Source organism: Trichogramma pretiosum, unplaced genomic scaffold (genome assembly GCF_000599845.2).
Source record: "Trichogramma pretiosum strain Unisexual culture from Peru unplaced genomic scaffold, Tpre_2.0 scaffold1, whole genome shotgun sequence".
Classification (NCBI taxonomy): Eukaryota; Metazoa; Arthropoda; class Insecta; order Hymenoptera; family Trichogrammatidae; genus Trichogramma; species Trichogramma pretiosum.
In genome coordinates, this window is record NW_019641703.1 from 2,449,991 (window position 1) to 2,475,016 (window position 25,026).

The 25,026-nt window shown below is 38.8% G+C and overlaps 2 protein-coding genes across 2 annotated transcripts; one reads left to right on the forward strand and one right to left on the reverse strand.

Moving 5' to 3' along the window:
- The first annotated feature begins 76 nt into the window (after positions 1–76).
- LOC106657350 (ATP-dependent RNA helicase DDX42) lies at positions 77–3,856 on the forward strand. The gene is made up of 10 exons (XM_014378808.2): positions 77–241; positions 401–647; positions 727–981; positions 1,047–1,587; positions 1,673–1,901; positions 1,982–2,256; positions 2,326–2,476; positions 2,596–2,930; positions 3,003–3,155; positions 3,216–3,856. The coding sequence occupies exons 2-10, from the start codon at positions 427–429 to the stop codon at positions 3,435–3,437; spliced, it is 2,382 nt and encodes a 793-aa protein (XP_014234294.1). The 5' UTR covers positions 77–241; positions 401–426; the 3' UTR covers positions 3,438–3,856.
- Positions 3,857–7,341: 3,485 nt separating this feature from the next.
- On the reverse strand, positions 7,342–23,423 carry LOC106654472 (striated muscle preferentially expressed protein kinase-like). Its single transcript, XM_014374393.2, has 10 exons — positions 22,555–23,423; positions 18,026–18,238; positions 17,734–17,872; positions 11,733–11,859; positions 11,291–11,339; positions 11,032–11,211; positions 10,386–10,967; positions 9,885–10,305; positions 9,682–9,805; positions 7,342–9,611 (listed from the first exon to the last, which is right to left on the reverse strand). The coding sequence occupies exons 1-10, from the start codon at positions 22,893–22,895 to the stop codon at positions 8,395–8,397; spliced, it is 3,393 nt and encodes a 1,130-aa protein (XP_014229879.1). The 5' UTR covers positions 22,896–23,423; the 3' UTR covers positions 7,342–8,394.
- Between the last annotated feature and the right edge of the window lie 1,603 nt (positions 23,424–25,026).

The following is a 25,026-nucleotide window of genomic DNA, read 5'->3' on the forward strand; positions in this document are numbered from 1 at the left end:
TTTATTTTAATTTAGTCCTGATCGTCCGTTCCGGGGCGCCATCAGTTGGATTACCGGCACATTAACTTTTACTAATGCTGAGGCAGTCTACAGTAAATACTCATGCTGTAATGTTACTGCTTCAATGAGATTTACCTCCATCATACCAGTTCTGTTTATTCAAATAATAGAAGTGATGTGAATTGTTTCAGCAATAAAGTGTTTAAAATTATAACCTGTTAACCTTGTAGTGAATTTTTATGTACGTGTAAATTGTGTAATCAAGTTATCAGTATTTATAATGTTCATGTTTTGCTTAATGTAACCTAGAAATTTGTGTTTGTTTTTGTTGTTTATTTAATCATCTAATTGTGACTGAAGTTTTGTTTCCATTTGATTAATTTTTTGTGTGATGTTGCAGAGCTTGAATAAAAACACCAAACCAAGATGAGTTATCATCATGGACGGGGTAATGATAAGAAACCCAGAGGCTTTGGTTTCTCTGGATTTCAAATATCTTCTACTCCTCAACGAGGGGTTGCTATACCACCACCAACTATTAAACCTGGCATTAGCAAGCAAGGATACCACACGATGAATGCAATATCTGAAAATGCTCTTTCTATCAATTGGAATGCTGCAACTAAACCAAGAAAAACAGAAGAAGAGTAATAATTAATGCTATTTGAATTTATCAAAAGTGGGGTCCTTCAGTAGTGCCCATTATAACACAGCTTAAAATTTCAGATATTTTGATGAAGATGATGAACCTTCTGCTAGTCTTGAATATATTCCAGCGCCAGGTTCCCCATCATATGATAAACATAAGAAAAAGAAAGAAGAGAGCGACAGTGAAGAAGACCCTTTGGACGCTTTTATGGCTGGTATTAATGAAGAGATAAAAAAAAGTAAAACTACAGAAGGAGAAGAACGCAAAGAAGAAAAAATGAAAGGAGTAAGAACTGATATTGATACTGAAGATAATGAAGAAAGTTACTACAGGTATGTAATTATTACATTTTCTCTTCTAAATTCATGAACTTGTAATTACTGTTTGTATTTTTTAGGTATATGGAAGAAAATCCAAATGCTGGATTGCAAGGTGAAGATTCTGATCAAGAGATAGAGTATGATGAGGATGGAAATCCTATTGCTCCTCCTAAAAAGAAAGAGATTGATCCTTTGCCTCCAATCGACCATAGTTTAATTTCTTATGAACCTTTTGAAAAAAACTTTTACATTGTGCATGAAGAAATTTCTCAGTTAAATAGACAACAAGTTGATGATCTCAAAAAAACATTGGGTATCAAAGTTACTGGTGCTATGCCACCTAATCCTGTCACCAGTTTTGGACATTTTGGTTTTGATGATTCATTGATAAAATCAATTAGAAAACATGAATATACGCAACCTACGCCTATTCAAGCACAAGCTATTCCTACAGCAATGAGTGGTCGTGATTTAATAGGTATTGCTAAAACAGGTAGTGGTAAAACAGCGGCTTTTATTTGGCCAATGCTTATACACATAATGGATCAAAAAGAATTAGAGGAAGGAGATGGCCCAATAGGATTAATTTTAGCTCCAACAAGAGAGTTATCACAACAAGTATGATCTTATTAACATTTTCATATTTGCTATAATTTCTACTTCAAATTGAATATTAAAAAGTAATTTTAAACTTATTCACCAGATTTATCAAGAAGCAAAAAAATTTGGAAAAGTTTACAACATAAGAGTAGTTTGTTGCTATGGAGGAGGTAGTAAATGGGAACAAAGTAAAGCCTTAGAAGGGGGAGCTGAAATCGTTGTTGCTACTCCTGGAAGATTAATTGACTTGGTAAAAATGAAAGCTACAAATTTAACAAGAGTTACATTTTTAGTCTTGGATGAAGCTGATAGAATGTTTGACATGGGTTTTGGTTAGTAATGTTCATTGATGAAATATTTGATGCTTATCATTTATAAAAATTTACTTAACTATTTGATTATTTCATTACAGAACCTCAAGTCAGATCTATTTGTAATCATGTTCGACCAGATAGACAAACTTTATTGTTTAGTGCTACTTTTAAACGTAGAATTGAAAAACTAGCTAGAGATATTCTGACAGATCCGATAAGAATTGTACAAGGTGATGTTGGTGAAGCAAATACAGATGTAACCCAAAATGTTCTTGTATTTTATAATAATTTACTAGGCAAATGGAACTGGTTGAATCACAATTTAGTAGAATATTTAAGTTCTGGTAGTGTTCTTATATTTGTTACAAAAAAGGTAAATATCACTTACATATTTCTTTCCAATGCAAATCACATATAGAATGATAAATATTTTGTATTGTAGCTTAATGCTGAAGAATTGGCAAACAATTTGAAATTGAAAGAGTTTGATGTACTCCTACTTCATGGTGATATGGATCAAATAGAAAGAAACAAAGTTATTACAGCTTTTAAAAGAAAAGAAGTCAATATATTAGTAGCTACAGATGTAGCAGGTATAATTCTTTGTTTTTTTTTTCTTTTTCATTGTCTACTTTTTTTATTTATAATGACTTCTTTTAACTCATAAAATAAGTTAAATCAATAATATACAAAAATTATATATTTTTAACAGCTCGTGGTTTGGATATTCCTCACATAAGAACTGTGATCAATTACGATATTGCTAGAGATATCGATACGCACACACATAGAATTGGTAGAACGGGTCGTGCTGGAGAAAAAGGCACTGCTTATACACTTGTCACTGAAAAAGACAAAGAATTTGCTGGACATTTAGTAAGAAACTTAGAAGGAGCAAACCAAGAAGTACCAAAAAGTCTAATGGACTTGGCATTGCAAAGCAGTTGGTTTAGAAAATCAAGATTTAAGAGTGGCAAAGGAAAACAGGTCAATGTCGGCGGGGCAGGCTTTGGTTTTAGGGCTAAAAGTTCAAATTCAAATTACGACGTGAGTTACTTTTCAAATTATACACATTTTAAAACCCGTAACAAAATTTAAACAAAAATCTTTCATGTCTAGAATTATCAATCCAGCAGTTCGGCTTCGACGTCGGAACCTTATAGACCAAAAGAACTTGCTGAAGTGGTAAAAAAAATAGAACGTTCTTCTGGACCGTGCAGTGACAGGCTTTCTGCTATGAAAGCTGCTTATCGTAGTCAGTATAATTCTCAGGTATGTCATTCATTTTCTTAGCTTGTGTAATTCGTTAACTAAACGAGTTAATTGTTACAGTTTCGTGCATCTTCCGATCATACTTGGGAACAAACGATAACACCTCCATCTGTTATAATGCCTCCACCTCCACCGCCTCCAACGGGATCAATGACATCAGATAATAAACCCCAATGGGGAGCTATGCCACCTCCACCACCATCTTCAAGTAATGAAAGTAAAGACAGTGATGAAGGACCTAGACAAGAAAGAAAAAGAGCGAGAAAAAGTCGTTGGGAATAATGATAAAATTGTACTATAATGACATCGGTGAATTCATAACATATTTGTTTTCAAAAAGAGTGATTAACTGAAGAACAATTATAATTTAAATTCCTTCATTAATTTTAATTTAAAAGTTTGTCCATAAAAGCTTCAGCAATTTTGTGAAAGTAAATTTTACGTAAAAACTGAAGCAGCTAATTGTATATTGAACTTACACTTTGTGTTTGATTTGATGTTAATTTTTTTTAATTCCAGATTTCGTAAATGTGTACATTTGATAAAAAATTGATTCGTATTTATTTATTGTAAATAGTTTTTGAGAATCATTGAAGGAATTCTACACGCTTATAAAATCCTTAATTTGTAAAAGATTATCAAATTCGAATTCATTAAAATGTATGTACATTAGTTGATTAATTAAACTTTTTACAGTAAAATTTGTGGTTCGTTATGTTTATTTTTTAATCAATTAGTACTTTTGTGCATGGTGTGCTCGCACAAATCACACCTGTCTTCATTTACATTATTATGAATTTAAAAACTTGCGCTCGATCCATCGCATGCCAATATCCAATTCACAAATTCAACGAATAATAAGGCTTTTTCACAGTCGTCACTATAGGGCGTTTTTCAGATTGTCACGAAATGGTCACTTTACTGATTTGCCTGGAGGAATAACAAACAAGGTGTTGCGAGTTAAGTAAATGAGAGACCTAGTTTGTTTTGCCTCTAGGAAAATCTGTAAAGTGACCAATAGTGACGACTGTGAAAATGCCTATAACAATACGTTAACTTTGAAGACACAGCCATAGGCAATCCAAATTGAATTTCATTTCTAGCATCACGTAGGTTTAGTTACATGATACACTGTGCCGGTGTAGAAGTTGGCCCTTGCTAACATACAATTAAAAAAGTTCAGTCGCTAACGAAAAGCTAAATTTCTAAAAAAGTGTTAAAAAATTCGTGAGTCGAGATAAAGTACTCGTTATTCGAGGTGTTTAACCTACAATATTTTTTCTTCAAATTTATAGTGAATATACATTCACGGTGAATACACATAATCTACGGAGTAATGAAGAGCAATCGTGACGTAGTTAGGTAAAAAATATATGCCATATTGCCATGTTTATTATTTTAGCAATAATTGAACTCAATTACTCTTCAGGGTAAAAGAAGAGCCGAGCGATACTTGGACGAACTCAGGTGACGACAATACTTTCCGTTCAATGGACTATTTCAAAGCCGAAAACTTGAAAATAAATGAATCATCGGTGAGTTCAATGATTAAATTATGTTTTAATTTTTTAGTATCGAAAACTATTAAACAAATTTGATTTTAGGCAAATTACAAAAATTGGGTTATGTCATTGCAAAAAAATGTAGATGAAAAAATATTCATAGATATCGAATTCAAAAATATTAAACCTGAGCTGACGTCCCTATCAACCTGCAAAACTGAGAATCAAAGTTGCCTACCTATTGCGAAAATAAAAAAGGATAATCAGACGAATTACTTGAATGATAAATTTCTGATAGTTTTGATAAAAAAAGATTTCGATTATCATAATAATTGTCGATTTCAAGTAAATTCCCGATTGAAATTTTATGAACGTGAGGAAGTGAATAAGCTTGGAAAAACTACTAAACAGAAATTATCGTATGCGTGCAAAATGTGTCAAAAAACGTTTAAAGAAAATTCGAAATTAAAAAGACACATCAACGCGACACATATGGGAATTAGACCGTATGAATGTGATATTTGTCACAAGTCATTTTCATGCAAAGGTAACCTCAAGAAACACAAAAGTGCAGTACATGACTGTAGAAGACCCTTCGGGTGTGATATTTGTAACAAATCATATAGCCGAAAGGAACACCTCATAATTCACACAAAATCAATTCATGATCAGAGCAAACCTTTCGGGTGTGACATTTGTCATAAATCATTTTCACAAAAAGGAAATCTCATTACTCACATAAAGATAGTTCATATCCGTATTAAATCCTTCGAGTGCAGCATTTGTCACAAATCCTTTGGATACAAGGGTGACCTCAAGAAACATTTAATTTCAGTACATGATTGTAGTAAATTTGAGTGTGATATTTGTCACAAATTATATGGTCGCAAGGAATACCTCAAAATTCACAAAAATACAGTACATTATCGTAGCAAACCCTTCGAATGTCATATTTGTCAGAAAGGTTTTGGATTCAAGCATTGCTTAGAAACGCACATGAATACAGTTCATTATCGTAAAAAACCATTTGAATACGTTTGTGGAATATGTCAAAACTCATATGGCAGCAATAATTACCTCAATAATCACATAAGAGCAGTACATGATGGTATCAAACCCTTTGAATGTGAGATTTGTCACAAATTATTTGGGTTCAAGGGTGACCTCAAGAAACATTCAAATGTAGTACATGATTGTATCAAACCCTTCGAGTGCCACATATGTCACAAATCGTTTGGATACAAACATCACCTGAATTCTCACATAAATGTAGTTCATGATCGTAGCAAATCAATCGAGTGTGACATTTGTTACAAATCATTTGGATGTCAGGCTTATCTAAAAAAACATATAAATAGAATACATGATCGTAGCAAATCATTCGAGTGTGATATTTGTCACAAATCATTTGGACTAAAAGGCAATCTTAAAATTCATATAAATACAGTTCATGATCTTAATTAGACCTTTGAATGTGAGATTTGTCAAAAATTCTTTCGATGCAACGGTTAGCTCAAAAAACATTTAAATGCAGTTCACGATCAAATCAAATCTTTCGAGTGTGATATTGACCCAAATTATTTGGGTACTAGAATCTGCTCAAAACTCACATAAATTTAGTACATGATCGTAGAAAACCCGGTCTCAAATCTTAATTGCGATTCAAATCTTTCATAATTGTAGTACATGATAAGATCAGACACTTCGAAAGTGACATTTGTCCCAAATCATTTAGATACCAGAAAAATCTCTAATATCGCATAAATGCAGTACCTGATCTCAGCAGACCGTAGAAATGTGAAATTTATCTAGAAACATTTGAACAAAAAAAAAGACACAAGTCTTCGATCGATTCGACTCTACCATACGCTTCGAACTTTCAGAAAATTTTTCACATCAGTATCCTTCAATATTTTAATTCATTAAGACAACCAAAAATTTCAAAATATTTTTTTTATTACTACTCATAATCAATTTTTGTAATTAAAATACAAATTTAGGTATACAAAATGTCACTTATTAAAATAAGTTAAAAAATTCATAGTTATCGCGCATGAAAAATTGCAGTATTTCAAGACAATCTCGTAAGCTCATCTAGCAGCATCCAATAAATAGCCATTCAAGCATTACATCTTAAAAATATATGATAAAATTTAAACCACACGATTAAAGTTGAAAATCCCTGTTCTCGCGAGACGCTGTAAGTTTGACATTTAATTCTAACGATAAAGATAAAAAAATCTACTCTGCTCTACAACTATAAATAAATCTGGCAAGTGAATTGGTGAGTTAATATGTCTGCTCTCGGTTGGATCCTTGAATGGCTATTTAGGGCACCGATGCTAGTTGAGAGACTGCCTTGCGTAGTTGTTGCATTGTACGTAATACCGCTTACGTTTGCGCTTATAAAGTAAATAAACGATACACTTTCGTCTTTGTAATCAACATTTCAATGTGACTGACAGCTGGCTCATTATTTTTCAGTGTTTGAGCGCTGCAGATCGACACTTCATAAAATCTTTTGTAAAGTACTAGAAAATTATAAAATAACTTATGTTTACTTATGATCATTAATTCTTATAAAATAAAAGACTTTTGATACTACAGATAATGAATAAAAATATTTTAATCAATTTAAAATCATCGATTAAAATATTTTCATTGTTTAATAATTTTGATTCCCATGAGACACAAATTTAAATTTCAAATGATATTTTTTGATGAAAAAAGTACAATAATCCGAAATATAATTGAAATGGAGTCAAGAAGTTTAATGACAATACGCAACGAGTATAATAAACTTCCTGAGAGTGAAAAAGAGCAATAAAATTTCTAGGAAAATATGTAATTAAAAAACCAGGATCCAGTGCACGTGCTAGTTGAGGTTCATTTCTACGCTGTTCACCAGTATACTATGACAACTGTATGATTACCATCGTCGTTGCGTGATTCATTCGAGCAAACGATTGCCATGATTCAATTTTATAATTCTCATATGTATGAATCGCTGAAAAAGGCAAAACTCAATATAGATGCGGGCACAGCCGAGCTGCTGCTGCACCTACTTTTCCTCGGCACGATTGTATAAGATAATTATTATGACTTTTTCTTTACGGAAACCGTATGTACATGAAACGCTCGCGAAAAAATTCGAAAGATGCACGGTGCAAAATGTGTCTTCCCTGTGGAGCAGCATCGATTCGACCCTTGCTCGCGCGCGGACTCAAAGTCATCGAAGCGAGTCTGAAGTACGCACACGCGGGAGGGTGGAAAAACTCATCGAGACGCCAATAAGAGGCCTCCGGAATGCTGCGGCCTCTCAGATTTTTCCTTAGTCGACATGTATAGGTACAAGATCGTTATAAGATCGCTGCGTTTGCCTATGGCAGTAGTGTATAGTATACTGGTAAACTTGAAAATGCGCACGTACAGCGATGTGAGTCGTGTAGGCGTCTCTCTCTCTCTCTCTCGCTCGGCTTTTACGCGCGCAGGAAAAAGAGAGACCTTGCGCGAGTTCGCGCGAGTTGTTGATTGTTATATTTGTCGTTGTTTTCTCTTTCTTCGTTTGACAAAGCGAGGCCTTTGTTTTTCCATGTATACTTTCTTCGATTAAAAAACAATACTTTGTGTGTTTTTTTCAGCAACGACAGTCGAGACGATTCAATTTCTCCAAAATATCGAAATAACCAAAAATGCTATTCAAATATCGTTGCCAAACGAAGCAACTTTTGACCTCCTCAAGGCTGCTGCTGCTGTTGCTGCGTTACCGTGCTCGTTCTCCTCGTTCTGATTGTCTGCGGTGCAGCTTGCTGCTTGTCCGTCGATTTCTTGGCGATTCTGTCGGCGGTAGCGCGAGGTACACCGTACGGACTCGGGCTGACTCTGTTGTCCTTCGTCGCTCTCGATCCGAACGGCCTCTTACTCGTTGCGGTAGAGGAGCTCGTAATGGACGACGATACTCTCGATGACGTTCGCGGCCTGTCCGTTTCCTGGAACGACTGCGCTTTGCGAGTCGGATGCTGCTGCTGTTGCGTCTTGTTGTCGGAATTTTCCTTGAACGACTCGGCTTTCTTCGTCACGCCTCGGGGTCTCGATGTCGCGCTCTGACGTTTGTTGCTTTCCTTCAGAGGAATTTCTTTAGCGTTAGTTCTGACGCTGTCTTTGGAGGCGATGCTCTTGCTGTCTTTGTTATCCTCTTTTCTCGATACCGACAAAATTTTATTCGAATTATTGTCTTTAACAATTGGTGTATCGGGTAACTCGTCCTTCGACTCTTTTACGGTTGGACTAGTACCATCTGTGGAATCAATTTTTGGCACGTCAACGACCCCGCTATCGACTGAAGTGGGTGAAACAGGCGGCGTTACTCGGGTATCCGTGCTCACATTTTCATCGACTTTATCATCGTCGTTCGGCTTAACATCCAACGAATCGCTGTTCAAATTCACTCCCTCGTCTTCTTCGTCGTTATCGATATCGATACTGCATGCCCTCGTCAACAGAGCCTCGTTCTTCTCGTTCTGCTTTCGCAACTCCTCCCAATCCTTTCTGGGCTTGTAGCTCGTCTTCCTTCTGACCAACGGCTTCTTCTCGCTGATATCGATGTCGGGAATGAAGAGTCGCAGAGCCTTGGGCCCGATGGGAAAATTGAGCGAGTCCTCGGCGACGCGTTTCTCGTTCATGATCGTCTCGAGACTGGTGCGCGACGTCACCTCCTGGTGCTTGTTGAAGGCCGACACGAGCTGCGCCACGGTGTACTTGGGCTCGTCGTTCTCGGACTCGCTCTCGACGTCGGGCCCGTGACACTCCGAGCTGCCCGAGGACGGAGTTTTGTTCTTGCCGATTTCTTCGGAGTCGTCGGTCAGGGTGTCGGATCCGATGGACAGCAGAGAGTCGAGATTTGCCTCGGATGCGTTCAGAGATGTTGGGCCAGTTTCGATGATGATTTTGTCATCTGAAATTTATGATTGTTATTAAAACAAGATCGAATTACCCAAATGCATGTTACTGATTCAGTTACTGACCATTATTAGATTGATGATCAATACCATTATTACTAATTGCTTCTTCATTCTTCTTATCATTGCCATGGCGTTTTTGAATAATCTCCAACGAATTTTTTTTCATATCATTGATTACATTTTTATCCTGAAAAAATATAGAACGTGGTTTAATGGAAATGGACATTATCTTAATCTTGTCGATTAATAAAATTGATATTGCTCACTTTACGGAGGGTAGATTCATCGACTTTTTCAACATTATCATTTACCACGACGTCGTCCAAATCTTGCACAGTCGTCGTAGCAAGGGATGAAGATTCCGATGCCAAAGAAGTGCTGCTCGAGCCGTGCTCCAACTGTCGGAAAATCGCCAATACGTCCTCCGTCTTGGATCGTTCCTTTTTGTGCATCAGCTCGCGCCTGTGCCTTCGCAAGCTCTCGAGACTGCGGTAAATGTCGAGCATGCCCTGAGATTTCGACAGTGTTTTCAAGCCGTACAGTTTCTCTCTGGAACCGTCGAAGTTGCAACACTGCAGCGGATTGCCGTTCAGAGCTTGGTGGCGCAAGTCTCCGTCTTTGATTCCTAAGCGATCGTTGAGCAGAGGGAGGCAAGCTTGAGATCGCGATTGCACCTGGCTGAGGCCTCTGAAAGGGGGAGATTAATGACCGGTTAATTAATTACGAATTAATTATAATTGATTAACGTGAATGAATGTGATAGGAACCTGATTTTCGAGAGCACGCTTATTCTGTTGAGTCCTTGCGCCATGCTAGCCCTCAAGGCGTTTCGATCTTGGGCCTGATGAAGCAAACCTTCAGTCTGTTCCTTATTCAATAGGCAGCTCTGACTCGTGGCTAAGTTACTTTTCGACGAGGATAAGGAATCGGCTAAACTCATTCTCGACGAGCTCAGATCCTGCTGGCCCGTAGACCCGTAATAATCGTCCGTACCAAACAAGCTGAGGCTGCCTTGACTCTTGGCCAAATTGCGATTCAAACAAGTTTCGCTCTTGGTCCAGGTATGTTGACTTGATTCCAAAGGGGGTTGTTGGTGTGGCTGTTGTAGCTGCTGTGATTGTTTTGACTGCGGCTGGTGCTGCTGTTCGTGGCTTACACCGATGCTCTTGTTACTATCGTTCGTATTTTGATTCAAGAGAGCCGCTCGACGCAAATTTTCCCTGCTTACGACTCGCTCCAAAAGGACCTCGCGAGATTTCGAGAGATACTTTCGCAGATGAGCCGAGGCTTGGGTCGGTGCCTTTCGTAGCCATTCGTGACGCAAACATTGCTTGGCAGTCATGCGCGCACTGATACATAAAAAAAAATACGTAAGAGTAATTATTATAATTGTCATTGCGCTTGACCAAATACCTAGGTTCCAAAACAAGAAGTTTCGCCAGGAAGTCTTTGGCCTGGCTCGACACATCCTCAAATAGTTCCTCCGGGAAATCGACTTCACCGAGCATGATGTTTCTAAAGGTTTCTTGATCGGTTTCACCGCCGAACGGTGAAAACCCCGATAGCAGTACATAGGTTGTTACACCCAAGGACCTGCACTCAAAAATATTTTTTCATTTATATCATGCAGAACCATCGAAGTCAGAAAATAACATATAGTTGAATTATTTACCACATATCCGCTGCCAGTGTTATCGGCTCATAGTGAAGAATTTCAGGAGCTGTAAATGCGTAAAAAATACATCCATAAGTAATTTATCTAATCGACCATTCATAAACGCGCGTCCTTGTACGTGGCACGTATGCACCTAAAACGAGAATTATTTACCTTTGTTCACGCCTATGCGCGCATTCTCGTTTTGACAGCTGAAAATTCGCATCGCGGCGTAAAATTTATACCACATACGCTCCCCGTTGGAATTCATTAGCATTCGTTTAATGAGCTGCTACTCGTTGCAACAAAGTAAGGCGCGCGAGCGAGCCAAGTAATTTCATGCGCGCGTAAATCGTGTTAAATGCCTGACACGCTCGCGCGAGCTACCGCGTTGTTCGACTCGGTCTACGTTCATCGAACTCGCGCTCGCGCGATTTTGAATTGTCGATAACATGCTCACCTACGTAGTCCGGCGTACCCAGGATCTCTCGTACTTCCGTGCCGTCGAGGACGACCCGCGATATCTCGAAGTCGCACAGCTTGACGCTGCAGTCCGGAAAGTTACCCATCATCACCACGTTTTGAGGCTGAAAAATTCATGATATGTGGATTAATTATATTGTAATCGCATGCTCGTTCACACGTTTTCATTTTGATTGATTTATTGTACAACTACGAGCTCGGACAAAGAGTCAGATGGCGATTACATTCATTCGTTTTATCGAAACAATTGGAGTTACAAATTGATCTTTCGACAATCGCCCGATTAAAATTAAAATTTCTCAAATTGTTTCACAAATCACTGCCACGCCAAAAATAATTGAGCTATTATGTCTTTATGTCACGAGGCTGCGTCGATGCGATTTCGCGAACGATCAGTCGAATTAAAAATACTCAAGGAATTGTCCTTTACCAAAGTTATTTTCTTTCGCTATAAGATATGTGATCTTAACATTAATACGAGAGTATAACCTTATTATTTCATGGTCTGCGCGACGATGATTCGTGAATACATTGAGTATACCTATAAGCGACTAACGATGAGATTATCCATCTCCACATTTAGACCCTGACACTGTTTTCGCCTGGATAAATAATATCTATATATTTCTTTCATTGTTCGATCCTTTATAGAAACTACATAACGCGTATACAAAGCCGACTGATGACTTTGTCATAACTCAATTTTCATAAGACACTGTTCTCTCGTATACCGAGTTCAATGTCAAGTGCTCCAATAATATACGGATCGTCGCGCTCGCGTTTTTTAAAGGACTCGAGTAGCTGTTCTACGCAAGTCCTGTTTTTTTTTCTTTGTGATAATTGTATCCCGGGTTCCTGAATTAGTATGTATAATACAACGCTTGTCTTCGATCATCGCCGATACTTTACAGTAAAAACATCGCGGCTTCGATCGCGCGACACGTATCCCCCGCGCGCGCTACGTCGTTGCAATTTTAACAAAGCAGTTCAGCACCAGTCGCACGTGCGTGCAAAACAATCGTACATCCACTTTTTCTTCTTCTTTTCTTTCTTTTTGTCGTTGTCGTTGTTGCAACGCGCAAAGGATGTATCGGATCGCGCGCGCGGAGTGCTGCAGCACCATTCGAGTGCGCAGTAGCCTCCTCGTATATATTTGTATAAGGCCTTGACACTCGCGCTCGAGCGACGACGCTCCGCAGGCTCAGCCCATACCACAAAGCGATCGTCGGGCGCGGACGAGCTCGCTCGAGCGAACGCGTGGGCGGTATTGCGCATTGTCTACGAGAGCGAGCGCTATGTTGAACTCGCGCAGTGCGAAGATCGTGCTAAAACTCGAGTTTTTGCGGACTCGTTTCGTCGATATTCCAAACGATGACTTTTCGATGTTCGGTGCATTGTAGTAAAATATATATTTGGTTAAATACAAATTTTAGCTCTTGATAAACAGAGATCAGGTAGAGCCTCGATTGTGTGACAGCATGGATGAGAAACTATCGAGCGACTCACTCAAACTAATTTCTAATATAAACAAAATTAATAACTTTTCCTTTCGGGGCGGAACATTTTGGAATGAATGTTAAAATTCTTTATAATATGTACGTATGCGTAAGGATCTATTAAGTCAATGTAACAGGGAGTTTTTTCGGAGAATTTGAAGTTTGAATTTTAAACAGATTCAAATATCATAAGAAAAATGATTACCTTAATTGTAAATAATACAATCATAAACGATTTCGACATCGAACACTAATCATGTTCATAATAAAAACAAATTAGTTTGAATGTTGTCTCTCCCGATGAAACAAGCCATAATACCAAAAGATAAATTTACTTTACTGTAACTAAATATTAGAATCCATCATTTCATTTAGACTTCAAAATGGATAAAAGTGAAAAGGAATCCGAAGAAGTTGTTACAATAGATAATTCAAGTGAACATGATATTGTTGTTTCGGACGACAAACAATACGTTTGTAATATTTGTCAGGAATCATTTGGACTAAAATCAAGCATGATAACACATCGAGAAACGATTCATAATGATCAGAAAGATTACGCATGCGACAAGTGCCAAAAGAAATTTGAGTTCCGAAGTCATTTGAGTAGACACCAAATATCGGTCCACAAAGGCTGCAAAGATTTTACATGCGAGCAGTGCGAGAGAAAGTTTGATAATAAATCAACTTTACTTAAGCACAAAAAAATATTTCATGAAGTTCTCAAAGATTACCTATGTGAAAAGTGCGCGAAGAAATTTACAAATAAATGGAATTTTCTCACACACGTGAAGACAGTCCATGAGGGTCGCAAAGATTTTGTATGTGACGAGTGCGAGAAAAAATTTGGGGTAAAATCGCTATTGATTAGACACCAAAAGACAGTCCACGAGGGCCGCAAAGATTTTGCATGCGATGTGTGCGAAAATAAATTTGGGAACAAATCGAATTTGATCATCCATAGAAGAACAGTACACGATGGTCGCAAAGATTATGGGTGTGACAAGTGCGAGAAGAAATTTAGGGATCAAAGGGATTTGACCAGACACCACAAAGCTGTCCATGAAGGGCGCAGAGATTACGCGTGTGACAAGTGCGAAAGAAAATATAGCCAAAAAATAAATTTGTACAGGCACCAGACGACATTCCATCAAGGTCGTAAAGATTTCGCATGTGATAAATGCGAAAAAAAATTTGGACGAAAACCGCATTTGCTCAGACATCAAAGGACAGTACATGAAGGTCGCAGAGATTTTGCATGTGATGAATGCGATATGAAATTTGCACAAAAACCGCATTTGCTTATCCACCAAAGAGCAGTCCACAAAGGTTGCACAGATTTCACCTGTGATATTTGTGAAAAGAAATTTGGATACAAATGGATTTTGCTTTTACACCAAAAGAGAGTACACGAAGGTCGCAAAGATTTCGTATGTGGCAAGTGTGAGAAGAAATTTGGACAAAAATCGAATTTGCTAATCCACTTAAAGACGGTACACGAAAGTCGCAAAGATTACGCATGCCATAATTGCGAGAAGAAATTTAAACAAAAAAAGAATTTGCTCAGTCACCTATGGAAAATACACAAAAGTTGCGAAGATTACGCATGTGACAAGTGTAAGATCAAATTTGAACACAAAACGCAGTTGCTTGAGCACCTAATAACAGTTCACAAAGAACATTAAGATACAAGGAGAAATATATAGGATCAAAGTAATTTAATTAAACGCCGAAAAGCAGTACATCTTGATCGTTGAGGTTTCACGTATGCTAATAGTGCAAAAATAAATCATGTACTTCGTCAAATTTCAGTTGACACCCCCCAAAAGATATTAAATTCAATGTTAATTCAATTTAATAATATAATATTAAATTAAGTAAGATAAAATTGTTGTATCATTTGGTTTTTCACATTTGATTTGCTCATAAGGTCAAAATTTTTGCATGCGAATATGTGAAAAGGTTTACAAAATAAGCATCAAGTTTTTTCCAGTACTCGCACAGCCCTAATATTTATGTTACAAATATTAAATATATTTTGAATGACCTGAAAATCACAATTTAATTGTTTTAAAAAATGAATGCTAGTTTCCAACCTCAATTAAATGCCAAATTCAAATCGATAATATTAATTTGAGGTTTTACCACTAGTTGGCGAGTACCTTTATCTGTGAATCTGCAAATGAATTGTATAAATATACAATATATGGCCGATTCTCTGTGAAATCGAATGGCCAAAAAAATTTTTTTTTCTGCAAATATGAAAAACTTGCTGTTTCCGATGTCAGAAATGTCCCCAAATTTTATTAGAATTTTTGGGACCATCTATCACTCTTTTTCAGGGGCCCGAAGTTGGCCATTTTAGGGTTTTTTTGAAATTCATGAAAAATCACAAATATTCAAATAATTCCTGAATCAGGGTAGAATGATTCAAAAGTAAAAGTGCCCAGCAACTTTTTTGTTGGAAATTGTCCAAATTTTCAGAAAAAAAATATGCCAAAGTGATTGGAGCCACCTAAAGAGAGCATAGTGGGAAAACAAAAAAAAAACACAAAACAAGAAATCTACTCGAGTTCGAACCGGACTTTCATTTCCTAAACTATGTGAAAAGCTTCCTAAAGATGTCAACTAATGCCTGATAAAGTTTTGTAATGGGTCTTAAAGTTTAACGCAATGTAGACAACAATGTGTGGCGAAAAACATGCAAAAAAGGCCTGAAAATGGCTGTTTTTGGTGATTTTAGGCATTTTGGGCCTATTTTTGACCTTTTTTGCATGTTTTTCGTCACACATTGTTGTCTACATTGCGTTAAACTTTAAGACCCATTACAAAACTTTATCAGGCACTAGTTGACATCTTTAGGAAGCTTTTCACATAGTTTAGGAAATGAAAGTCCGGTTCGAACTCGAGTAGATTTCTTGTTTTGTGTTTTTTTTTATGTTTTCCCACTATGCTCTCTTTGGGTGGTTCCAATCACTTTGGCATATTTTTTTTCTGAAAATTTGGACAATTTCCAACAAAAAAGTTGCTGGGCACTTTTACTTTTGAATCATTCTACCCTGATCCAGGAATTATTTGAATATTTGTGATTTTTCATGAATTTCAAAAAAACCCTAAAATGGCCAACTTCGGGACCCTGAAAAAGAGTGATAGATGGTCCCAAAAATTCTAATAAAATTTGGGGACATTTCTGACATCGGAAACAGCAAGTTTTTCATATTTGCAGAAAAAAAAATTTTTTGGCCATTCGATTTGACAGAGAATCGGCCATATATAAATAGTGGCACGATTTTGAATGGTTCATCTTGCAGTTTAATATTAGGATCATAAAATTTTTAAAAAAACCTTACACTTTGGATCAGTATATATCCAGTTTGGAAAAACCTTTTTGGGTTTAAGAAAATTTGACTTAAGATAAGAAATGATTATGAAACTAGTCATAATAAGTTGAGCATTTTCACCAGCAAACAAATCAAACGAGTTAATTTCAACTCGAAGTATTTATTTCTCCACGATTACTACCAACTATCGACAAATAAATCATCTTAAGTTTGAATTATACTCATGAACTTGAAAAGAAATGCGTCGCTCGCAACACACATCGTAACGCAAACTCGTATACGTAATTGACCGGGCGCGAGGATACATTTCAGCGTTCAATTAGCCGCACTCGCGCGGCTTTACAGCGAAACAGGAAGACACGAAAATTCCAGTAATCCTGCGCCGCAAGGAGTATTATATGTACCGCCCGGCTAAAGCCGATCACTGACCCAAGCGATGAGCCACATCCTCGTTCACCCTGCGCCGCGCGACATAATACCTCGAGAGTAACGTAACGCAAAAATGCGCATTTGTCGCTCTCTCGCTTTCGATCGCGAAAGTATAAGTTATAGGCCCGCAGCAGCGCGGCAGCTCGGTGAGTGGATAATTCGCGGCTGTTTATTCGCCGTTGTTATTGCTCTCTTCTTATTTATGCGCCCTGTATGTAGCCGCCGCCTTCGTATACTCTCGCCTCTCGAAAGGACACTTTCGCGCATTACCGAGTACTGGAAATTATATTCCCTTCGACCTTCGATTTCGCCCGAACACGAAGCACGTACATACATATTTGCTTTCGCACGCCTGCGTCCGAGAAGGTACTTAAAATTAGCATTTGATTGGACTTTTTTGCACATCGGCCGAGAAGCGCAAAAAGGGTATCACCTTATACATTATGCCCATGCAGCAAAAATGCTGAAAATTTCAGAACTCGAGGCATGAGAAACATTTATACGTGCGGCGCGGGCGGTGTGTGTGTGCGAGGATATGGCATTACTGCGCGCCGCGATAATATACAGCATCGATCGGTAGGTAAAAAAAGCAAAAACAACTGCACATATGCACGCGGGAATGGCAAAGAGAGCACGAGTGAACCGTATATGGAAGTCCGGCGCGGTATACATTTATATACGTGTGGAGAGCACTTTCGCTCTCGATGCTCACCTTGATGTCCAAATGGGCGATGTTGCGCTCGTGAAGATAGGCCAGTCCTTCCACCAGTTGCCGCACGAAGTGCACCACGTCGCCCTCCAGAGGCACCAGATCTCCGTCTATGAGAGTTTGCATGTCGCCGCCGGGTGCGCTAAGATACAAAAATTAATATTAATTGTCTCGCGCCAGTTTAGCTTTATTTTTCAATAATGATCTAATTCTAACACCTGACCGGTGCGAAAATGCTGCAGGCGATTTACGAATCAAGTTCAATATATTAAGCTCACGATCAAGATCCACTTACAATTCCATAACCATGATGATTTCCTTGGGTGTCTCGTAGACATCGTGGAGTCGAACGACCCTCGGAGATTGGGAGCACAGAGAAAGCAGAGCTATTTCGTGGCGCAATTCCGCGCTGCAGTCGGAGCCGAATCGATTTCTCGAGGAAAATTTGGCCGCGTACACTATACCGGTTGCTCTTGATTTGCATTTGTAGACGCGCGCCCACTGGCCACTAAAACAATAACAACAACAACAACAATGCGATGAGTCAATTTTTGAAAAAAACCAAAATATTTACAATTTATCTTGAGACTGTATTAACATAAATCAATTTCTTATCAGCTCTTTAACCATAATTTGTCATTTTTATTATGATTCGGTAATTTATGAGCACGTATAATACGACCGACAAATTTTACATTTTATCACGTGCTCGTATTTTCAGTTACGTAGTAAATGGAGTTTAAATATGCTTGTATCGTATCTTTAAACAGGGTAATTCCACTTATATCCGAGTGCATTCATTAAAATTAAAAATTTAAGGAACTCATAATAAAAAAATGGACAAAAAAACACTGTAAATCTATTTTTTTTAAATGGAACAATTTACGAAGTGATTAGACTCTATGCCAATTGTCGATCGCAAGACTAATTGGTCATATTAGATGAATAGCTAGCAGCGGGTAAACAACTCCAAAGAAAGAGATAAAAATCAAGTCGAGAATCAATCGCTGGCATAAACGGCAGTGCAGCGTAATACGCGCTGCCCTTTTATCATATTATGCTCGCGGTCGCGCGAGACGCAGTCTACCCGACGGGGAACGACAACGACTTGTAAATAAGTAAGTATAGTTGCAAGAGGGAAAGAGAGAGCGAGAGAGAGAGAGCGAAACAACGGAGGAGGTGTACGTTTATAAAGCAGATACACGAACAAGGTCGTCACCGGCGCCGCGCCGCTAGTAGCTTGTGTCGCTTTGGCGCCTTGCAAGGCCGATCGACGACTGCGTCGCGTTGACGCATATTATGCGTGTCTCTCTCTGTGTATACGTATGTCCACTCTTGATCCGCGGGGCAAAACCAATACAAACAATTGCGGTGCAGCGCAGAATTGCAATATTTCGAGTGTATAGTGCTGCACCGCATGCTGCGCGTTATTATTAAATGGAATCGCGACTCGCGCGAAATCGATCTTGGCGCCGCGAAACTTGTCCGCATTTTGATGTATATGTAAGCGACAGAAAGAGAGAGAATTTTCATGAGCTGCGACGCCAAATACGAACATGCAGCGCAGCAGAAATTGCCTTCGTTAATAAGGATCGATGGTCAACGAATCGATTACATACACGTTTAAGCCAGTCAACCCCAACGCGTACCAACTTATCATATCGGTGCTCTGTACGCGTTGCGAAACTTCTCTTGTTTTTTTTTTTTGGTCTTCGTCTGGCGATCGCGTGTTTGAGGAATCGAAAAACTCCGGTTATTGGCAATATCGCGCGCTACGCGCAAAACCGCACGTGATTTATTCCACATAGTAGAGCCGGCGGCTGCTCTACTGCTCTAGTGCTCTTTAAATCATATTTAAGCCGTGCCACTGGAACTCGACACTTTTCACACCTCGCGGCCGGATCAATTACTCTACACAAAGCTCGAGTGTAAACATTCATTTGGTGGAGCATGGTACGCGTTGCGGCGACGATTCGATTAACTATATAAGGGCATAAGCGCGCCGATGCGGACAAAAGCACGAACCGAGCGGCGCGCGGCTTGCCTATTTCCAATCGGTTTGTCTCGTTTTATATCGAGAATGTTTTATTTTTTTTTTTTGACGTCGTGATTGTTATATTCGATCCTGCGTGTCAGATCGAAGCGAGTATTATTTGTAATGTGCTGTACGCGGCGAGAGATAGGATGTGGTTTTCACAGTACCGTACGCGAGTAACAATTTGTTCTCTGCTCCGAGAAAATCAATCAAGCTTGACAAATTTTCATGTGGCGTGTCACAGTAGCTTCACAAAAAATATAAGCTTTTATACAACTATTTCGACTTTTTCACTTGCAGGTTTACAGATTAAAGTACTGGCCATCTAGCGGTGAATGCTTAAGGTGGTATTATCTTATTTGAAGTGGTTTTAAACTGGTATGAATTTTTGGAAACAGGTGAATTGTCATTTTTATAGGTCATTTAAAATGTGCTTAATGTTAGTAACATAATTTTCATAGAAAAATTGTCAAAAAAATCTAATTAGCGGTAATTCATTTTAAAATATTTGGAACGTTATTTTTTGGTTATTAAGCAATCATTTATATTAACTATTTTAACAGGGATGATTTTTAATATTATAGAGTCGGAGACCTAAAATTATCATATTTATAATTAATGGTAATGTACCTTAAACATTTCACATTGCCAGTTTTTGGTTATAAGAACATTATTTATGTTGAGTATTTTCACCAGGATATTGATACACACTTAATTTTCAATAAAAATTTCATTCATAAGTACCATAAATAAAATTCAGTATTGGTCAGTTTAATTTTAATGTTGAATTTTACATTAAATCTGCATCAAATTTAAGGTTTAAAGCAAAGCTAAGCAAGCTTTATAGGTGCTGCTACGTTAGGTTTATAAAAGTGTCACTTAGATTGAACGTATATGCCTCTAGTTTACATAAATTGACGATTATTCCAATTGGCAAGTAAGCATATAACGACATATTTTCCAAGTGTTGCAGTGGCGTTATACAAACTAGGTGATTTTGCAAGCCTGATACTAGCTCGTTTAAAACGATTCGTTTGGGAAATACGAGTTTGAAAATGCGAGCTACAAGTACCGCCTCTAACTTTGTTACAAATGCTCAAGTAAATCAAATTTACTATCTCAACGCGATTTCTGTTGTCGAAACGCATTCGTCGAAACAAATCACTGCTCAATTCGATTAAATGCCAAAAAAAAGTCATTAACGTGCAAAAGAGTCGCTCTTAATTACCGATCGCTTCTTAAAATATACGCCGATATTCGTGAGGTAATAATAATTCCGAGAGTTAAAAATAAAATTGCGATTATATCATTAGTTAATTACGATGCGCAATGTTTATTACGACTTCGGGCTTTAAAACCCATGGAGAGTTATTGTACGTTGGATAGGTGCGCGGCAAAAACTTGGACGCGCTTCATATGCATCGACAACGGCGGATTGGTTTTGTAATTCGTATTCGAAATAAAAATTACCGGTTTATGTGTCTCATCGGAACTACGTCCCACGCTACGTGCGGAGCTCGGAGTTGTCCGTACGCGATGTCGACGGCCCACGTGTTTATAGTGACGATCGGTTCGCATATAGATGTGTATAATACAACACGTATACATCCGACACCTCGCGTGCAATACGACTCGACGTTCGCTCTGATTTTATTTTATTTTTATTTTTTATTTTCATTAAATTTTACTGAAAAAATAATTTTGATCCTACTGACTTTAAAAATATCATACATAAAGTAGAGTTCGTACACTGATTCGAATTCAATAAATTAGTCAGCCAATCGAATTAGACGCGTACAGAGTCACGTCGTATACAAAACACGAAATCATCGGCGCATCGTCGATCTGTAACAAATGTGCGTTCTGCTGCGTGCGTGATGGATCTGCCTCCATTGGCTCGCTCGAGCGCGCACGTGATAATCCATAAATGACGCTAGTCGCGACGAAAAATCTTCTCGCGATTAATGGCTAGACGTCTTCGCGCGCGCGCGATATGTGTTTCTCTTCTCTGCACTTTATTGCCTCGCGGAGTGCATTTAATGGCTCTCGGCGTGCTAACATTTACATTTTAACTGGAGAACTGCTCTAGCGCAATTTGTGTATACGATGTACTCGTATATATAATGCACGCGCGCTCAAACGGGCGCGAGTTATGGAATTTTACGATTATTGTCAATATTTCGCGAAAACCCACGGGTTATTTAAGCGGACGACTCGAGTGCGCGAAAAACTGGTTTGCCCTGAAAATTATGTTATTGGCATCGTTGCACACACATTCGTACACACACACGCACATATTATACACACGCAGCGGGTGCGCACGCGAATTGTAGGCGTCATAATGCGATGCTGGACGTAATTTAGCGCGAGAAGCCGGAGAGAAAGAGAGAGAGAGAAAAAAATCTGATAATGATCCGTGACGACGACGTCGCAGCTGCAGCAGCAGCAACGAACGCCATAAGCTTTCCATATATTTTCATTCGAATCCGAACAAACGTCAAGCTCTGACTCCGAAGGAAGTATGAGTAATGGATTATGTTAATGGAGTCATTCAGCACTTGCGAAATTCACTTTGTCGAGCCGTATAATCATTTGCCATTGACAGTCGATGAAGTTACCGTTCGATCCGCAGCGAATTCAGCTAATTATTACGGTTGAACATCGAGATATATAGGACAAAAATTAATTATCGAGACGGCCGATTTGTAAAAGTCAGAAGCGGAATCGATGCAATGCCAAAAGAAAAAAAAATCGGCTATATTACGGCAACGATCGGTTGCGCGGCTTACCTGGCGAACGGCTTGGGCTCGATGTCGTAGTACTCGTTGATCGGTCCGGTCTTAACGACTCTCGCGAGCTGAGCCTCCTGTATGAGCACCAGGCCCTCCTTCACGTGCTTCTCGCTCCATTGAACTCTGCATCTACCCCTGCACCTGTTGTTGTTGTTGGGTCCATCGACGACACTGTTAGAATTTCCCGATTGCTTATTAGCCGCATTACGGGCTGCTTTGCTGGACTTGCTGTTGCTCGTGGTTGTTCTGGCATCTCTCGATTTAGTGTGCTTTCCGGACGATTTGTTGGTCGACGACAGAGTCGGGGCCTGATGATGATTCGTCCCGTTGTATATCATCTTTACTCGTATATCACCGTTGATCACTTTTAGTCATATTATCGTTGAGCGACGGCGAGTCCTTTTCGGGTGGTCCCAGCCTGAGAAAATCATGCACTGTGCACACGCGAAAGTCACACCGACACACCGCTGACGTTACACTACAAGGAAAGGGACAGTACGAAGGAGGCATATATAATGTAACGCGCGTCGATTGTGTTATAGGTGCCCCGTGCGTGGCCTTATTGACACGCGCGTGGTGCGGTCGCGATGTCGAGACATAAACTGCTGCTGCTGCTGTACGCGCGAGTCTCCCGTCACTCTATGTCGTGTGGGACCAGCAGCAGCGGCAAATGTGGAATGAACGTGTATAATATAACGACGAGCTATATTGCAACTGTAAGCGAGACACACACTCGCGACTCGCGAGGTAGTAGCAGTTCTCGCTCGCGACCTTCCTTACTACTTTGCGAGAGTGAGAGAGAGAGAGAGCAAGAGCGAAACGCGCCTTTTGGGGGACGTCCTTTTTTTTATAACATACTACTCTCTTATATACTTATATATCTCTTTTGCTCTTTCTCCTGCGGTTACAATTCTCTCTGCGCCGTTGGCTATTATACCATGTCCCATACATATAAGTACGACTGAGCTTGTTATTCATTTTCCAGCCACTGATATTCGCATTATGCCGTCGACGCTCGGAGCACTTGCGAATGACGCAACTCGCAGCGGCAGCTAGTTGGCGTCGCGACGCGCTTTTCATTCCTTGTTGTCGTACTTGCGTACGCATGAAAATTCATTGATGCTAAAATCTTCGAGCCATTATTGCACTTGCGCCGCTTTTTTACCCAAACACGCTAATGGCTCGAAATTGAATATTATTACATCCGCGTCGTAAAAACAAACAGCGCGTCAGAAGCCTATATTACAAATGCGAGCGCGCCAATGAATTCGAACGAGGCAACGAGATGCGATGGTACATGCAGGATCGAATCGAAAATCTAATCAATTCTCGCGCCTAACTTGGTCGTAGGCTAAATTTATCTCATAGGCTATTTTTTCTTTTTTTTCTGAAAACCGTTTACGCAATCTGAGTCACACTTGTGAAGCCAATTTTCATGCGTTCGTAACTATACTGCCCGGCGTCTCGCGTGCGCTGCACAAAAGAAAATACATCATCGGACGAAAATAAAACGCGAAAATTCTCGTGAATAGCCGAATAAGGCAGCTGCCCGCCACATAGAAACACACGATAAAGAGCTGGAGTGCGCGCAAGATGCAAACATATAATTTAATCATTCTGTGCGCGCAGTGTCAGAAAACAAAACAAAATTATTCGTCACAGAGATCTGCGTGTGCTCTTATTAGAGCAGTGCTTTCGAAGAAATACGCCGTGGCTATTAATTCGAGAAAACCGTCACCGCAACTTGCTTTGGATTTTAACAACAGATCAACACAACGTTTTCACGCGCACGCGTTGCAGGGTTAATTACTTTACCCGTTATATCGTTGTGCAGCTTATTTGTTTTAGCTAATTGTTGAAAATCGCCTGTTTTGATAAAGAAAGATCAATCGAAGGATAGCAAAAAATACGTCCGTGTGAGAGCTGGCAAGCTGATTGGCGTATTCATAACGATCTTCCTTAAACACTGTCAAATAAGGCAAAATCCAATAGCTGCTGTTCATGTATCTCAGCACGTGTAATTCCATCCAAGTCTCTCGAGGGCAATAAACGCCAAGAAATGTCGCTCGACAATTTACGCTATAGATTTTGGAATATCGAACTACGTAAATGAGCCTTTATTTACTCAAAAAATTTACGAGCAATAAAAAATATGATTAATCGTTCGGTTTTTACCACGGTACGTCAATGTTTCGAATTAAAAATAAAAACAAATTGAATATCAGAGTTGATGAACTTAAAAAAAATAAATAAATAAAATAAAAAAAAACAACAATCGTTATAGGAATTCTGAAGGATTAAAAAATAATGCACAGAATGTAATTTCATAATTATGTTGTTTGTTATTTTATTGTTATTAAAATTATAATATAATATTCATTAAACTAAATATTTACAAATAGTCAATCTCAAATATATCCGTGCACTTGGCTTCTTTTCAAAAATAGTAGGCACGGTAATTGACGAATC

Excerpts from the sequence above, each read along its gene's own strand:
- LOC106657350 (XM_014378808.2), top strand. The coding sequence starts at position 427 with ATGAGTTATCATCATGGACGGGGTAATGATAAGAAACCCAGAGGCTTT. Across the intron at positions 648-726 it reads CCAAGAAAAACAGAAGAAGA|ATATTTTGATGAAGATGATG; the intron begins GTAATAATTAAT and ends TTAAAATTTCAG. Across the intron at positions 1,902-1,981 it reads AATGTTTGACATGGGTTTTG|AACCTCAAGTCAGATCTATT; the intron begins GTTAGTAATGTT and ends ATTTCATTACAG.
- LOC106654472 (XM_014374393.2), bottom strand. The coding sequence starts at position 22,895 with ATGATATACAACGGGACGAATCATCATCAGGCCCCGACTCTGTCGTCG. Across the intron at positions 11,340-11,732 it reads GGGTACGCCGGACTACGTAG|CTCCTGAAATTCTTCACTAT; the intron begins GTGAGCATGTTA and ends ACGCATTTACAG. Across the intron at positions 10,968-11,031 it reads CTTCTTGTTTTGGAACCTAG|TGCGCGCATGACTGCCAAGC; the intron begins GTATTTGGTCAA and ends TTTATGTATCAG.